At 43.5% G+C, this 13,998-nt stretch overlaps 1 protein-coding gene and 1 long non-coding RNA gene across 4 annotated transcripts in view; one reads left to right on the top strand and one right to left on the bottom strand.

Annotated features, from left to right (window-relative positions):
• gli2a (GLI family zinc finger 2a) overlaps window positions 1–3,773 on the top strand; it is a 54,416-nt gene extending 50,643 nt beyond the window's left edge. For all 3 annotated transcript variants that reach the window (XM_029136754.3, XM_055505043.1, XM_055505044.1), the window contains one exon: window positions 68–3,773. In XM_029136754.3, the coding sequence (XP_028992587.1) occupies window positions 68–2,349 (2,282 nt within the window). In that variant the 3' untranslated portion in view covers window positions 2,350–3,773. The remainder of the gene's footprint in view (window positions 1–67) is intronic.
• Window positions 3,774–11,407: 7,634 nt separating this feature from the next.
• On the bottom strand, window positions 11,408–13,731 carry LOC129603485 (uncharacterized). The gene is made up of 2 exons (XR_008693368.1): window positions 12,700–13,731; window positions 11,408–12,430 (listed from the first exon to the last, which is right to left on the bottom strand). It is a non-coding gene; the product is annotated as an uncharacterized LOC129603485 (long non-coding RNA).
• Window positions 13,732–13,998: the final 267 nt, after the last annotated feature.

The following is a 13,998-nucleotide window of genomic DNA, read 5'->3' as shown; positions in this document are numbered from 1 at the left end:
GTGATAAAGGCTACCTAATTTCTTAACATAGTCTCATTATTTATTGCCATATGTCTGTTCCTTCCAGGTTCCCTGATGGAAAACTCCAGCATGATGAACACCTTAGGTGCTCTGTACCCCAGCCAACGCATGGGTGACCTGTCTTCATGTGAGGTGACACTGCTGAACCAGCTGAATGAACGCCGTGACAGCACCACCAGCACAATCAGCTCAGCCTACACCCTGAGCCGGCGCTCCTCCGGCATTTCACCCTGTTACTCCAGTCGTCGCTCCAGTGAGGCCTCTCACTTCGGTGCCAACCGCCACAACAACATCAGTTCAGCTGACTCGTATGACCCCATCTCCACGGACCTGTCTCGCCGCTCCAGTGAGGCGAGTCAGTGCGGAGGTGGTGGAGTAGGCGGAGGAGGCATCCCAAGCCTCCTTAGTCTAACACCGGCTCAGCATTACCGGCTGAAGGCAAAGTACGCTGCTGCCATTGGTGGAGCTCCACCTACGCCTCTCCCCAATATGGATCGTATGAGTCTGAGGACACGCATGGCATTGTACAGCGACTCTCAGGAAGGTTCACACGCGTTTCCTCAGCCACTCTGTGGAGCACAGCCACGACGATGCAGCGACGCTGGATATGGCAACCAGAGCATAATGCCCCATGAGGTCCCCACCAACCTCCCACGGCGCGCCAGTGATCCAGTGCGTCGTCCCACACTCGAACACCTTTCATTTCCAAGGGTTCAACGTTATAACAGCATGAACAGCATGAACCCTATGAATGCTCCAGCAGTCTCTGAATGCCATCAGGCACTAGCCATGCAGGGCTACACCCGCTCTGATGGCAGCCTGCAACGCTACCCATTTGCTCCCAGACCACCTAGCATTTCTGAGAATGTAGCCATGGAGAACATGGCAATAGATGGGACGATGACTGCAGGCGAGCAGGGTGGAGAGGATGATATGGTGCTTCCAGATGATGTGGTGCAGTACCTCCAGTCCCAAAATTCGGGCCCCTTATGTCACAACGCAGGGCAAGGGGACTATCATTATAATAATCAGCCTCAGGCCTATGGGACAGGCACGGCCCCACCAGCAGCACTCTATGCACATAGGAGGATGGCCATGGTGGATGCCACCGCTGGTCAGTCTGGCCAGGTCAAGCAATCCTGCCAAATTGGTCCCAGTGACCCCCAGCCGCCCTTCTCGGACAATAAGAAAAAGAATAGCATGCCAGTACAGTGGAATGAGGTGAGCTCAGGGACCGTGGACTTGAAAGCAAAGCTTTCCAAACAACAGCAGCAATCTCTCAAGGGGAACCCAGCTATTGTTCAGCAGAGGTACAATTTTGGTTCCTTCCAGGTGCATGGTCAGGGCCTGAGCAGCAACCAGCAGGTAATGCCCATGAGTCAAAACCTTTCTGTGCAGGGGTGTGTTAACCAAAGCAGCCAGAGGATGACAAACATCGCCCACCAGCTACTCCAGCACCAGCGGCAATGCAGCAACATGAACTTTAATGAGCAAATGAATCTTCAGCAAAGGGTAGGACCAGAGGCCGCCTCAAATTCTGTCTCTAGGAGCATGAAATCTACCTACAACACCATGACAGATCCAGAACTGCAAAGTTACAGAACAAGGACACAAGCTGATGTGTCTCATGTGAACCCAGTGGATCAGCAACAAAGCTACAATATTCTCTCCCAACAGAACCACATCCATAATGGAGCCAGAGTAATGTTACAGCCCCACCCTCCCACAGAGCCCAAGTCGACAAGACACCTAACAGCTTCAAGCATGATGCAGCCATGCCGGTTAGCCAAGCCCACTGATCTGAGTCCCAGTCGTGCTAATGAGACCTCAGAAGCCAGCCCAAAGAGACCTACTGGGTCGGTTGTGCACAACAGCAACTCTCAGAATCCAAACTCTGCTGTGTTCTACACAGGTCAGATTCATGTGTTTGAGCCAGCCTCCGTCAGCTTTGACACCCCCATGTCCCCTTGTGCTGGCCAGGCTCCAACCAACAACAACGCAGCAGCAAACAATATGGCCTCACCAGGTGTCAACCAGGTCTCCAGCAGCACAGTGGATTCTACTGGTGGATCTGTGGGCGCAGAGCACACCCAGATTGATTTTGATACCATGTTAGACGATGGAGACCACTCCAGCCTAATGTCAGGGACACTGAGCCCTGGTCTCCTGCAGAGCCTTTCCCAGAGTTCCTCCCGTCTGACCACCCCTCGCAACTCCGTCACCCTTGCATCTGTGCCGACGGGGATTGGCAACATGGCCATCGGTGACATGAACTCCATGCTCACAGCCTTGGCTGAAGAAAGCAAGTTTCTCAACATGATGAGTTGAGAGCAAAAAGACCTCATCATCCATCCATTCCCATCAAGTCTATATCCGGAATATATGGCCTAGAGAAGAAAGCACTGACTGAACAATGCAAAATTTGCTGTTTCTTTACTGTTCATAGTAATATGCTTATCTTGTACTACCTGCTCTGAGTATAATATGTTACATTAAAACATCATAGTAAATATATCTAAGTTGAGGACCATGTTCTATTTCATTTCTTGAAAGCCATACTTCTTAGCCACAGAAACATGACAGCCAAGGCTACATAAATGACTCTACAACAACTGCCATTCAGTATTTGGGTTTGGTGTTTACAAAGTGGTGCACTGGAAGCAGTTCATATAGTGCCTTGGTTAAGCATCTAACATTGACACAGAGTTACCGGAAATGGAATTATACTGTATGTACATATCAGACGCTATTTTTCTCATGAAGACGTATGTGTGTTAATTGTACTCAATGGTACCTGCTTTAAGTTATGCTGTAGACTTTTAATGTTTAAACTAGTGCTGTCATTGGCACAGTTTAATTTTCATTTTGTGTAAAATACAGTTACTGGATCTATTATGTGTTAATTACCAGCTACCTTGTAAAGACAGGTCTAGGTTTTGAATTTCTGACCATTCAGAACGCTTCTATTTCAGATGTATCCAATTTATAATTATGACAGAACTACGCAATATTGAGCACTGAGGTTAAAGAACACAGTCAGAGGCCAATAACACACAAAACTCACATGTGCCTTTTTAGAGTAAAAAGAAATGTTTGTACTGTTTATGCATCTATTTAGCTTTCTTTACAGAAGAAAGCTGCTTGTTTTTGGAACAACTGTTTTGATTATGTCATAATACAGCATTTGACAGCCCTAGTTTAAACATGATTGTACAGATTTACGGCCGATAGATTGATAGATCAAGTGCTTTTTGATCATGGTCTGAGCCCTTGGGGGGCAGATTTCCTCCTGGATCAGAGGCGCTTTCCATGGCCCGGTCCCGCAAGGGCAAATGATTGAAAAGGACAAGGATATGCCTCTTGTTAGTATATCAGGGCACATGAACCCCTATGTCTGATAAAAAGCATTCTCTAAAAGAATATACAAGTACCTCTGCGTGTTCTCAGAAGAGATCCAAGCCTAATTAATGCATTCAGAACACCCCCCTTTGTTGCACCCCACACCTCCCCTGGGTTCTGACTGAACTGCCGAAAGTCCAGGAAGGAATCCTTTTCAAAAAGGACTGGTGAACTGGCCCTCTTAATTTCTTAGTTATATTATGTTGTAAAGCTAAGTTTCTTTCAAAGTAGTTTTGAAATGTATGTGTGATATGCTACTATTCACTTTTACTTGTGGTGAATGTGTGGTTTTGAATGAATGTGTATATAGATTTTGTAAATTTCAAATAAACAATGTCTTTTCCCCGTTTAAACATCATAGTGTTTTCTTGAACCCTGTGAGGCTAAATGAAAATAAGACTTCTCCAAGTGTTTTCTTTGTAGAATAAAAAACTACATCAAATTGTGAAAATAAGCTTCCAGGCTCGATGGGGTGAGAGGCGGGTTCACGGGCCACGTGTGCATGCGGACAGTCACTCACTCTCTCATTAAGGTTCAGACAGGGATGTCTCACCAGGGCTTCTGTCCCAACACGTCTGGCAGGCAGCAGCTCACTGCCGTGGTCAAAGGTCCTGCAACATCCAAAATACATCAAATAAAATAATGAATGTAATGTAACAATGAAAACTATCATGTTTAACAACACCTGGTGTTAGATCAATGTCCCAAAATAATAAAAAAAGCTATTACAATTTCTTCCTCTTTTACATGTCACAACACATCCAAACTACGTTTTCTGCTTTGTGATACTGGGATATTAAAGAAACTTCATTTAGCAAACTCTCTTCATCAACACTCTCCCATCCTTGTCTTCATCAGATATTGCTTGCTGTAGCTCTCGACAACCGGACAGACAGGAGGCAGGGTCTTACTTTCTTGCTTTCCTGTATTTTTATTATTTAATATTAATCTGCCTTTTAATAAACCTAAAATAAATATGTACTCTTTGGGTTTTCCAGTGCAATTAACTCATTGCTGCTTAGTAATAAGAGCTGAACAGGGGTTTTTTAAATCAAAGTAAAACAGCTTTATATTGTCTTCTTACATGTTTATAGGCACATTTAAATCTGTTCTCTCTCGCTGTAATTCTCTCATCTATTTGATAATGGTATTGCACATACAGTATTGTATGTCAGTAATAAGGAAAAAATTTGCTTTTCTTTGAGGCCACATCTTTTATCAGTCGTGATTTTTTATTCATGACTTCTTTGCCCTACATGTTTAAGCAGAGGGAGAAAAAACGTCTGAACAGCCAGGTGAAAAAGCACAAAATGCAAACACAGCAGTTCCTAAAGATAGATGGCATGATGTAGAAAATTAACAGTGGCAAGAGTGCAGCATAGACCAGGAGAGATGAAAGAGGCACAATGGTGCTGCGAGTCAGCAGAGAGATGGAGAGCTGGGCAGTGACAAGCCGAGCGAGCAGGAGGTGGAGGAGAAAGTGGACATGGATGAAAGGGGAAGGGATGGAGGAAAACATGCACAGCACTAGAAAGAGAACAAATTACTTTTAATTTGACAGCGTGTTCAGCGGGGGACTGGTTAGAAGTGAATCCCTCTGATTGTTTTTGCCACTGGCCAATTCCTTATTGTTTTAAAAAGTTGATGAAAGGAAAAATAGCCCCAGGGTAATGTCTCAGAGAGGAAGGAGGTTTGTGATGCAGAAATGGATGATTAGAGAAAACACACAGGAACCGTGTGGCCTGAAACACAACCACGCGCTGGCCATAAGAAAAATAATTGAAACTTTATTGATCCCACATTGGAGAATGTTATCTCTGCCTCTGACCCATCCCCTGTGTGTGTGTGTGTGTGGGGGGGGGGGGGGGGGGTCCAGCCACGCTGTAGCACCCAGGGAGCTAGTGTGAAGTGTCTTGATCAAGGACACACCTGGTGCCGGAGGCGAGGATCAAACCGGGGAAGTTCTGCTTCCCAGGCCGATGCTCTGCCCACTGAAATAACAGGCCAGCTACTTTTTTAGCATATAGCCCAGTGCTGTATGTGGAAAAACTCTACCATTCAAAGGTTTTAGAATGCCAAAATGTACATTTTTTTCAGGTAAAAGGAAATGTGTGTGTTAACATCTTAAAGCTGCAGCAATGACAGTTGAGTAAGCCATCAGCAGCAGGGTTTGAGCTCAAATCAACAGGGCTCGTAGTAAGTGAGTGTCAGGTTTAACTGTGAAGAGTGTGACATCAGTGTGACTCAACGGTCAGACAAGTGGGAGGAAGCCTCATGGTGTGGGTCTGTCCTGCTGGATCCAGTGTTGGTGACTTGCATGCTCATATTTTATGCCGTACATGCACCACATCTGAGGCATCATGGGAACGACAAGAAGAGGGCTCCTACTGTATGTGTGGACTTTCCTCTCTGCCCAGCTGTTCCTGTTGCTGCCTAGCATCGCTAAAGAGCCTGTTAAGTCCAAGGCATTCGGAGGGAGTCAGCTGTCAGTCGGTGACATCCGCACCCTCACCGTGCGTACTTCCAGACAAAATACCACGTACCAGAGCGTCAAGTGGATGAAAGATTGCTGTTCTCACCTGGCCGGCGTGGGACAAATGCAACCTCAAACCTTAAAACAGCAGAGTCCAAAGCAAAAGACTGCACGGGTCATATTGTTGAACTGACTATTGGACGGACTTTTTAAAGGTCAGTGCAGATTTTTATCAATAAACTGTGGTTGTGTTACTGTTATTTACTACTTGAGTCCAGTTTGCTCACTTTGTATAAGATAGCTCTCTTAACTTTGTCAAGCAGGACATTTCTACTTATGATAAAACTATGCCAACAGTCCAGAGAAAAGGTTTCGGCGTGTGTCATATTTTGCCCTTTGACCTTTGAGGCCAGGTCGTCATAATAAAGCTGTGGACTAGCTGGGAACGGCTTGACAGGCCTGACTCTTCCTCTCTTCAAAGGCTTCCTGCGCGGAGCTCGTTGCCTACTGAGATTAGAGGGAGTTGGGTTTGCCTGCCGCTCCAGCAGCGCTTCGACCTGTCCTGCTGTTACTGCTGCTGCTCTGCCCAGGGGCAGAACATGCCCTGTTAATCGCTGGAAGTGCAAGAATTATGATCAAGTCTGAGAGCCTGAGGGACGTGTGCGATAAAGGCCAGCTTTGTGTCCTTCAGTGAGGGTGCAGGAGCTCAGGGTCAGAGCCTGACCCGGAATCTGACATCCGCTGGTCAGATGCTCTGAGAGCCCTGTTATGAGCAGCCTCTGAGGAATGCAGTGGTTTCATTGAAGTGAGGGGGATGTTTCGATTAAAGGCTCGTGTGAGTGAGAGTGCAGGGAGTGTATGACCTTATCTTAGTTTGTGCTCAGAGCTCCTTTATGCTGTTTAGACTTTTCTGCAGTAGCTGGCACAGAAAGCGAACACCCATGTCATCTTACATACAGCACCTTTCCACAAGCCTCAAGTTTGTGTGATAAATGCTTTTTAGGTTTCAGCTTAATCTTATTTGAAAATGAACTTATTTTAAAATCCTTTAATATTTCTAAAGTTAAAATAGATTAGTTACTGTGGTAAAGAAAACATACAGTTGGGGAAGGTTGAGGTAAAGACCAAAGTATGAGCAGTTCCAGTTCTGCTAATGCTCCTGTGGTTTGGCTAACTCCTGTTTCTCCAGCCCACATTGACCTGAGCTCCTCCCCAACTCTGTCAAAAATTCTTTTCTGTATATTGAGACAATTTTCCACTGTAAAACCAAACCTTTGACCTTGTTTTAGGGGTGGAATACCAGACGTTGATGGAGTATTATTTTCGCATCCACTGAAACTAAAAATTTGTTGTAATAATGCCAATTAGGACAACTGAGCAAAGCTGAGGCCAACATAAAAATTGTAGGGCTTTTGGAATTGTGATGCAGCAAAAGTAAAAAAGAAGAGACCGATTGTTTCCTTCCATATAATAGAAACAGTGGTCTACTTGGGAAATGAAGCAGCATTTGTAGGACCAACCACAGGCTCATGAAAAATACTGAACCACAGCAAAGATACTGAAAGGAAGGAAGTGTCATTTTGGCCCTGGACACCATGCCAACACATGGGAAGTTATTGATCCTGAGGGAACACTGTCTAATACGGCCTATTCCTCTGGGCTTCACTTTACTCCCACAAACCTACAAAATAGAAATACTTACTTCAGCAAGACATGCATTAAATCACTGCTACAATAGATGGTAGTAAAAGGACTTTTGACTCCTGTTTGAGTCACATTGTCTGAAACTTGTATGCCAACAAAAACCACAACTGTTTCCGCTCTGGGACGTTAGTCTACAATGAAAAAAAATAACAATAAATAAATTCCATTTCCATTTCATTAAATTCCATCCATTATTACCTGGAGCACAGTGGAGGTTTCCTCATCCTGCTCTATTGTAAATTAACTTCAAGACATCAACTGGTTTATAGGTAAGAAATGCATTTGTTCTATTCTACACTGCAAATACTGTAACTGGATGTAAGTCCCATTAGTATTTGCTACTTGCTGATAAAATTAAGCAGAAGCCAGTGGCTTTCTGCACCTGCAGGAAGCTGAAGACCTGACACTCATTGGAACATAAGTCCAAATAATAAACTAGAAAAAGTAATTTCTTGAGAAATTATGTGGGAGAGCTGATCTGTTGCCACAACGATGCCAGACGCTGATTAAGCTGCTGACGTCAAAAAGTTGACTACGGCAAAACGATAAAAACGAGAAAACGTTGACAAAGATTAAAACGATGATAAAAGATGGCGAAAAAGATGACCAAGGTGCATTGTTGACAATCATAAATAAGGTTTTTGATTTGAAGAAAGTATTTGTAATTAATTCCTTAACTGTGTAATAATTTAGTCAAAATTTACCAGTCAGAAACAAAAATCTTGCTATTTAAGGTAATAAATTACATTGGTGCTTTTATTTTGAAAGAATTTAGAGGTTGTGTGTGAGTGATTACTAAACTATAAAATAGTCATTAAATAGTCATAATTTAACTTTCAAAAGCAAAAATAGCCCTATTAAAGCAAAAAGATTTAGATTAAGCCCTTTCAGAATAAAAGCACCATAAGTGTGAGTGCTTTTTTTTGAACTGTAAAATAGTCTCGATTATCGATTGGTAATTATTCAGTACCAGAATTTTTTAGAAAATATTGCCATTAAAGGTAATAAATTGCATTAGTGCTTTTATTTTGAAATGATTTAAATAGGCATAGCTTTAAATAGTCATAATTAATCATTCAAAGGCAAGAAAAGTGCAGTTAAAGCTAATAAATTGCATTGGTGGTTTTATTTTGAAAGGACATAGGTGGAGCATTAGTGGGCAATTACTAAACTGTAAATCTATCTTTAAACAGTCAAAATTACCCAGCCAAAAGCAAAAATATTGCTATTAAAGCTAATTATTTGGGTTGGTGCTTTTATTTTGAAAGGATTTAGAGGAAGTGTGTGCTTAATTGCTACACAACCCAATAGTGTAGGTGACTAACCAGAAATAAGAATGGAACTGCTGTGTACACTGAGCATCAGGAGTTTGACCTGTCAGTGAAATCTGCAGCTGCGCCGTCGCCATGGAGACGAAAGGCGGGAAAATCAGGCTCACTCTGCTCTGTGAAAGCAGAGTTTTACCCTGTATAAACAGGCTTGTTCCAGCTAAACCATAATAGTTATCCCAAAATTTATTTCATTTTACGAGTCCCAAGGCTTCAATGAGCAAATGGTGTGAATTTTATGTTTGAGGATGACTATGATTTAGTGAAAAAATTACGTTGATAGAATAAAAATTGTGGCTGTAGTGACGAGTTAAAGACATAAGTTCTGTCTTTAAAAAGCGCACCTTCTTACTCTAGCTGTGACATCACGCACTCTAGCTGACGCAATACACACTAATGGAAAAGATGAAAAGTTAACAAAAATCACCCGATATTTAAACGCTCACAAGTCGAAAACTATAGAAGATACGAGGACGCTAATTGACACTGACAAAGTTGATAGATTATAGACGCTTTTGAATTTAAAATGACATTTCTACGCCAAAGTATGACGATGATAGACGCTGATGAAAAGAGGAAAGATAACGAAAAGTTGAACGATGATTCCCATAGACGACAAAAAAAAAACGATAAAAAAAATGAATGTTAAAAGTTGAAAAGTTGAAAATGTGAAAAGTAAGGCTGTAATCTCCTAGAGATGACGCACGTTTAGAACGTGGAACGATGATTCTATGACAAAGCATTGAGAAGAAAGCGACCGAAAAAGCGGCGGAATAAGTAGAAAAATAATATTAAAGAAATATAAAGATAACAGTAGTGTGAGAGCTGTTGCCAGCTCTCCCACTAAGGATTGTTTCACTAGCACACCTAGGTGTCATTTGACCCTTTCTACCTTACACACCTAGGTGTCCTTTGGTCAAGGAGGTACTATGGTCACGCAGGTACTATGTTCACACAGGTACTATGGTCACACAGGTACTATGGTCACACAGGTACTATGGTCACAAAGGTACTATAGTATGGTCATGCAGGTACTATGGTCACGCAGGTACTACAGTATGGTCATGCAGGTACTATGGTCACGCAGGTACTATGGTCACACAGGTACTATGTTCACACAGGTACTACAGTATGGTCACACAGGTACTACAGTATGGTCACACAGGTACTACAGTATGGTCACGCAGGTACTACAGTATGGTCACGCAGGTACTATGGTCACGCAGGTACTATGGTCACACAGGTATGACAGTATGGTCACGCAGGTACTACAGTATGGTCAGGCAGGTACTATGGTCACACAGGTACTATGGTCACGCAGGTAATACAGTATGGTCACGCAGGTACTATGGTCACGCAGGTACTATGTTCACACAGGTACTACAGTATGGTCACACAGGTACTACAGTATGGTCAGGCAGGTACTATGGTCACACAGGTATTATGGTCACGCAGGTACTGCAGTATGGTCACTCAGGTACTATGGTCATGCAGGTACTACAGTATGGTCACGCAGATATTACATTATGGTCACGCAGGTACTATGGTCATGCAGGTTCTATGGTCACGCAGGTACTACAGTATGGTCACGCAGATAGTACAGTATGGTCACGCAGGTACTATGGTCACGCAGGTACTATGGTCACACAGGTACTACAGTATGGTCACGCAGGTACTTTGGTCACACAGGTACTATGGTCAGACAGGTACTACAGTATGGTCACGCAGGTACTATGGTCACGCAGGTACTATAGTCACACAGGTACTATGGTCACACAGGTACTACAGTATGGTCACACAGGTACTACAGTATGGTCACGCAGGTACTATGATCACGCAGGTACTATGGTCACACAGGTACTACAGTATGGTCACGCAGATATTACAGTATGGTCACGCAGGTACTATGGTCATGCAGATATTACAGTATGGTCACGCAAGTACTACAGTATGGTCACGCAGGTACTATGGTCACGCAGGTACTATGGTCACGCAGGTACTATGGTCACACAGGTACTTTGTTCACACAGGTACTACAGTATGGTGTGGTGGAAATTTTCCATAAAGAAGTAGATGAGAGAGAGTTGTCCTTTTGTGCGATTTATTGAAATAATAAAGAAAATAAAAATAATGGGGAAAGCAAATAAAAAGCATGGATGTTGATCGTGCACATCAACAAACCAAAAACCAGCTGGGGAGATCAGTGCACACACCACGAAGGTGTGTTGCAAAGAGCCCACGATCCTCAAGTTGCTTCTGCCTTTTAGCTTCTCTGTCCGACTAGGGTGGAATGTCTTTCTAACCCAATCAAATTACATGCACCATCTCCTCCCTGTCGCAGTGTGTGTGAAGATTTTTACTTTCTCACACCTGAATCGCTGACGTCCAACTATCTGTGAGAAAGGAGCACCAAGTCTCAACAGACAGAGACACAACTCCCTGACCTTGGGTTTGGAAGCTAGAGTTGAGAGTCTATCAGGCAGAGACAACCATTGAACAATCTAGGTGAAATGTCAAATGCATACAGTAAGACAAAACATAAGATATTAATTGCAGAACATAAGTCATAACTCGTATAATAACTGCATAGAAATAAGGAAGAGACATAGAAATAAGGAAGAGACAATTTTTGCCATAACACTCCCCCCTTTTGATTACACATTAATCAACCACTAAGAAGAAAAATTGTCAACATCACATTCTGTAATAATAAAAGATCCTTGCAAATGAAACAATAAGGGTATTAACTCATCAAGATTCAAAATACACCTTCACATAAAATGGAAGTAACTAAGGGACAAAAGGTTGGGAGCTGTTTTTGGTGGGTAGTTAAACAAGAATAACCTCTGTATGAGCATGTGAAGAAAATAAGTCAATAATCATATTTGTATCAGATTATATTTTGTGATCAGATAGCCTAAGATCATCGTCAAAGTCATTAAGTAAATTAGAGTTGGGGTTTTGGAACATAGTGCATTGTGTCATCTCATACGAGAGTGTTGCTGAGGTCGCACGCATGATGAGACCTCTAACCAGTGGGATAACGCAAAAACCAAACAAGAGAATCACAGCCATCTCAATTATAAAGGAAACAGCTGTGGACATGAGAACAGATTTCCATTTTCCAGACATTTCGTCTAGCCAATTTCCAAGAGGAAGAACCTATACCAGAGTTAGCTGAGATTCTGAAGGCCGTGGAGCGCCTTCGCCACAATACCATTGGAATCAGTGTTATTCAGGATGTAAGTACAACATGCGTCTCCAAACATAACACAACCGCCTTTTTTCTCTGCTAACAACGTGTCTACGGCCATTCAATTGTAATGTAATAAAGATAATTAATGTATGATAGCCATAGGTTTCCGGTGGGGTTCTGTATCATATAATCTTAAGATAGATTTCATGCTTTCGGATCTTTAATTGTACATTTGCGTCTAGAGCGAATAGGAGATTCAGGGATTTAACCAGAATGATGATGCATATTTCCGCTTCTGTTGTCTTTCATCTGTAGATGAAGGATAGAACTAATTGTAGCAGTGAATAAAGTGATTGTGAGCAAATTAAACACCAAGTCAACTTCAGGATATTTAAACTCAGTGTTGTTGTTGTTGTGAATTTTCTCATTCAAAAGTAGTGTGTAAAGTTACATAGAAACATCATATGATCAAGGCAATAATCAGAGTAACATAAAATGTCTAACGCAACAAGGTTACAATTGATGTCTGTAACAATCTGCTTCTTCTTATTGAACAGTAGCGTTAGATTGTTTCCAACCTGTGTGTTGAAGTATTGACAGTTCGTTGGGGTTCTTCGGTTGTGATCAGCTGATCACAGAGACACTTGGGGTTCGTTATCACCGCCAGGTTTCCTCCCAATGTCGTCTGAGTCACTGTCACTCCCGTGATGTGAAGAGTCTACACGTCGTCCAGCGTCGGCAACTCAAGGCTGCTCGTGTGTGTGTTTTCTCAGGAGCGTGTGTGTAGATGTTGGTCTGATAGTGTGATTCACCGGCGCAGCTTCAGGCGGCGCTTGGCTCACACCTTTAGCTGAACGGTCAACACAGCCTCGCCTCAGTGCGTGTGTGAGCACAGCGAGGGTCGTCCTTCTCAGTTCTTTTCGTCAGTGGTGGCTTTCTCGTGTGGCGTAGATGTAGATGGAGGGTCGTCTGTTGGATCTGGGACCTTCCTGCAGTGGATGGAGTGGATCCAAGTCACTCTCACTGCGATCTTTCAGCCGTGTGGGTCGTCAGAAGGACCTGGAAGGGGCCTCGCCACCGTTTGGAGTCCCAGTGCTTCCTCCTGAACTCCTTAACGATCACCCGTGCCCTGGTTGGATGGTGTAGTGGTCCTGTCGCCTGTTTTCACCTGTTGGGAAATCTGAATTGTGGGGAAAAAGGTGTTTGGGCGGCACTGCTTCCATCAGGCCCAAACCAGACTCCATGGCTACAGGTGGAACCATTCGTCAGCCAGAGTCTGCGTTCCTGTGAGGTACAAAATGTTTAAAGCACAGGGAGATGAGGAAGGAAAGGATAGAGAGAGTTGGAGAGGGAACAAGGATCAGGAGAGGAAACGAGGATCAGGAGAGGGAGGGGTTGTTGGGCAGCGACCTTCGCAGCAGCGTCTGCAGCTGCATGTCGGCAGAAACAAAGTCGTCACTGATGTTGGACAGTTACAAACAGCATTAGCTGTAGGCAGCAGGACAGCGTCCAGCAAAGCAGAACCTTATCATGATGTAAGATAGGTTTGCAATCAGACTTCAAAGCTTCCCATGCTTCCACAGAGCGTCTGTGAGTCTGTGTAGATGGTAACAGACTGCGGGACCAAAGTCCTGCGTGACCATACTGTAGTACCTGCGTGACCATACTGTAGTACCTGTGTGACCATAGTACCTGTGTGACCATAGTACCTGTGTGAGCAATAGTATGTACCTGTGTGAACATAGTAACCTGTGTGACCATAGTACCTGCGTGACCATATTACCTGCGTGACCATACTGTGTACCTGTCTGACCATAGTACCTGGTGGACCATAGAACCTGAATGACCATACTGTAGTACCTCGTGACCAACTGTAA

Source organism: Betta splendens, chromosome 21, assembly GCF_900634795.4.
Source record: "Betta splendens chromosome 21, fBetSpl5.4, whole genome shotgun sequence".
In the NCBI taxonomy this organism is placed as follows: Eukaryota; Metazoa; Chordata; class Actinopteri; order Anabantiformes; family Osphronemidae; genus Betta; species Betta splendens.
Note: the sequence above shows the minus strand (reverse complement) of the source record. Positions and strands in the feature narration are given on the sequence as shown.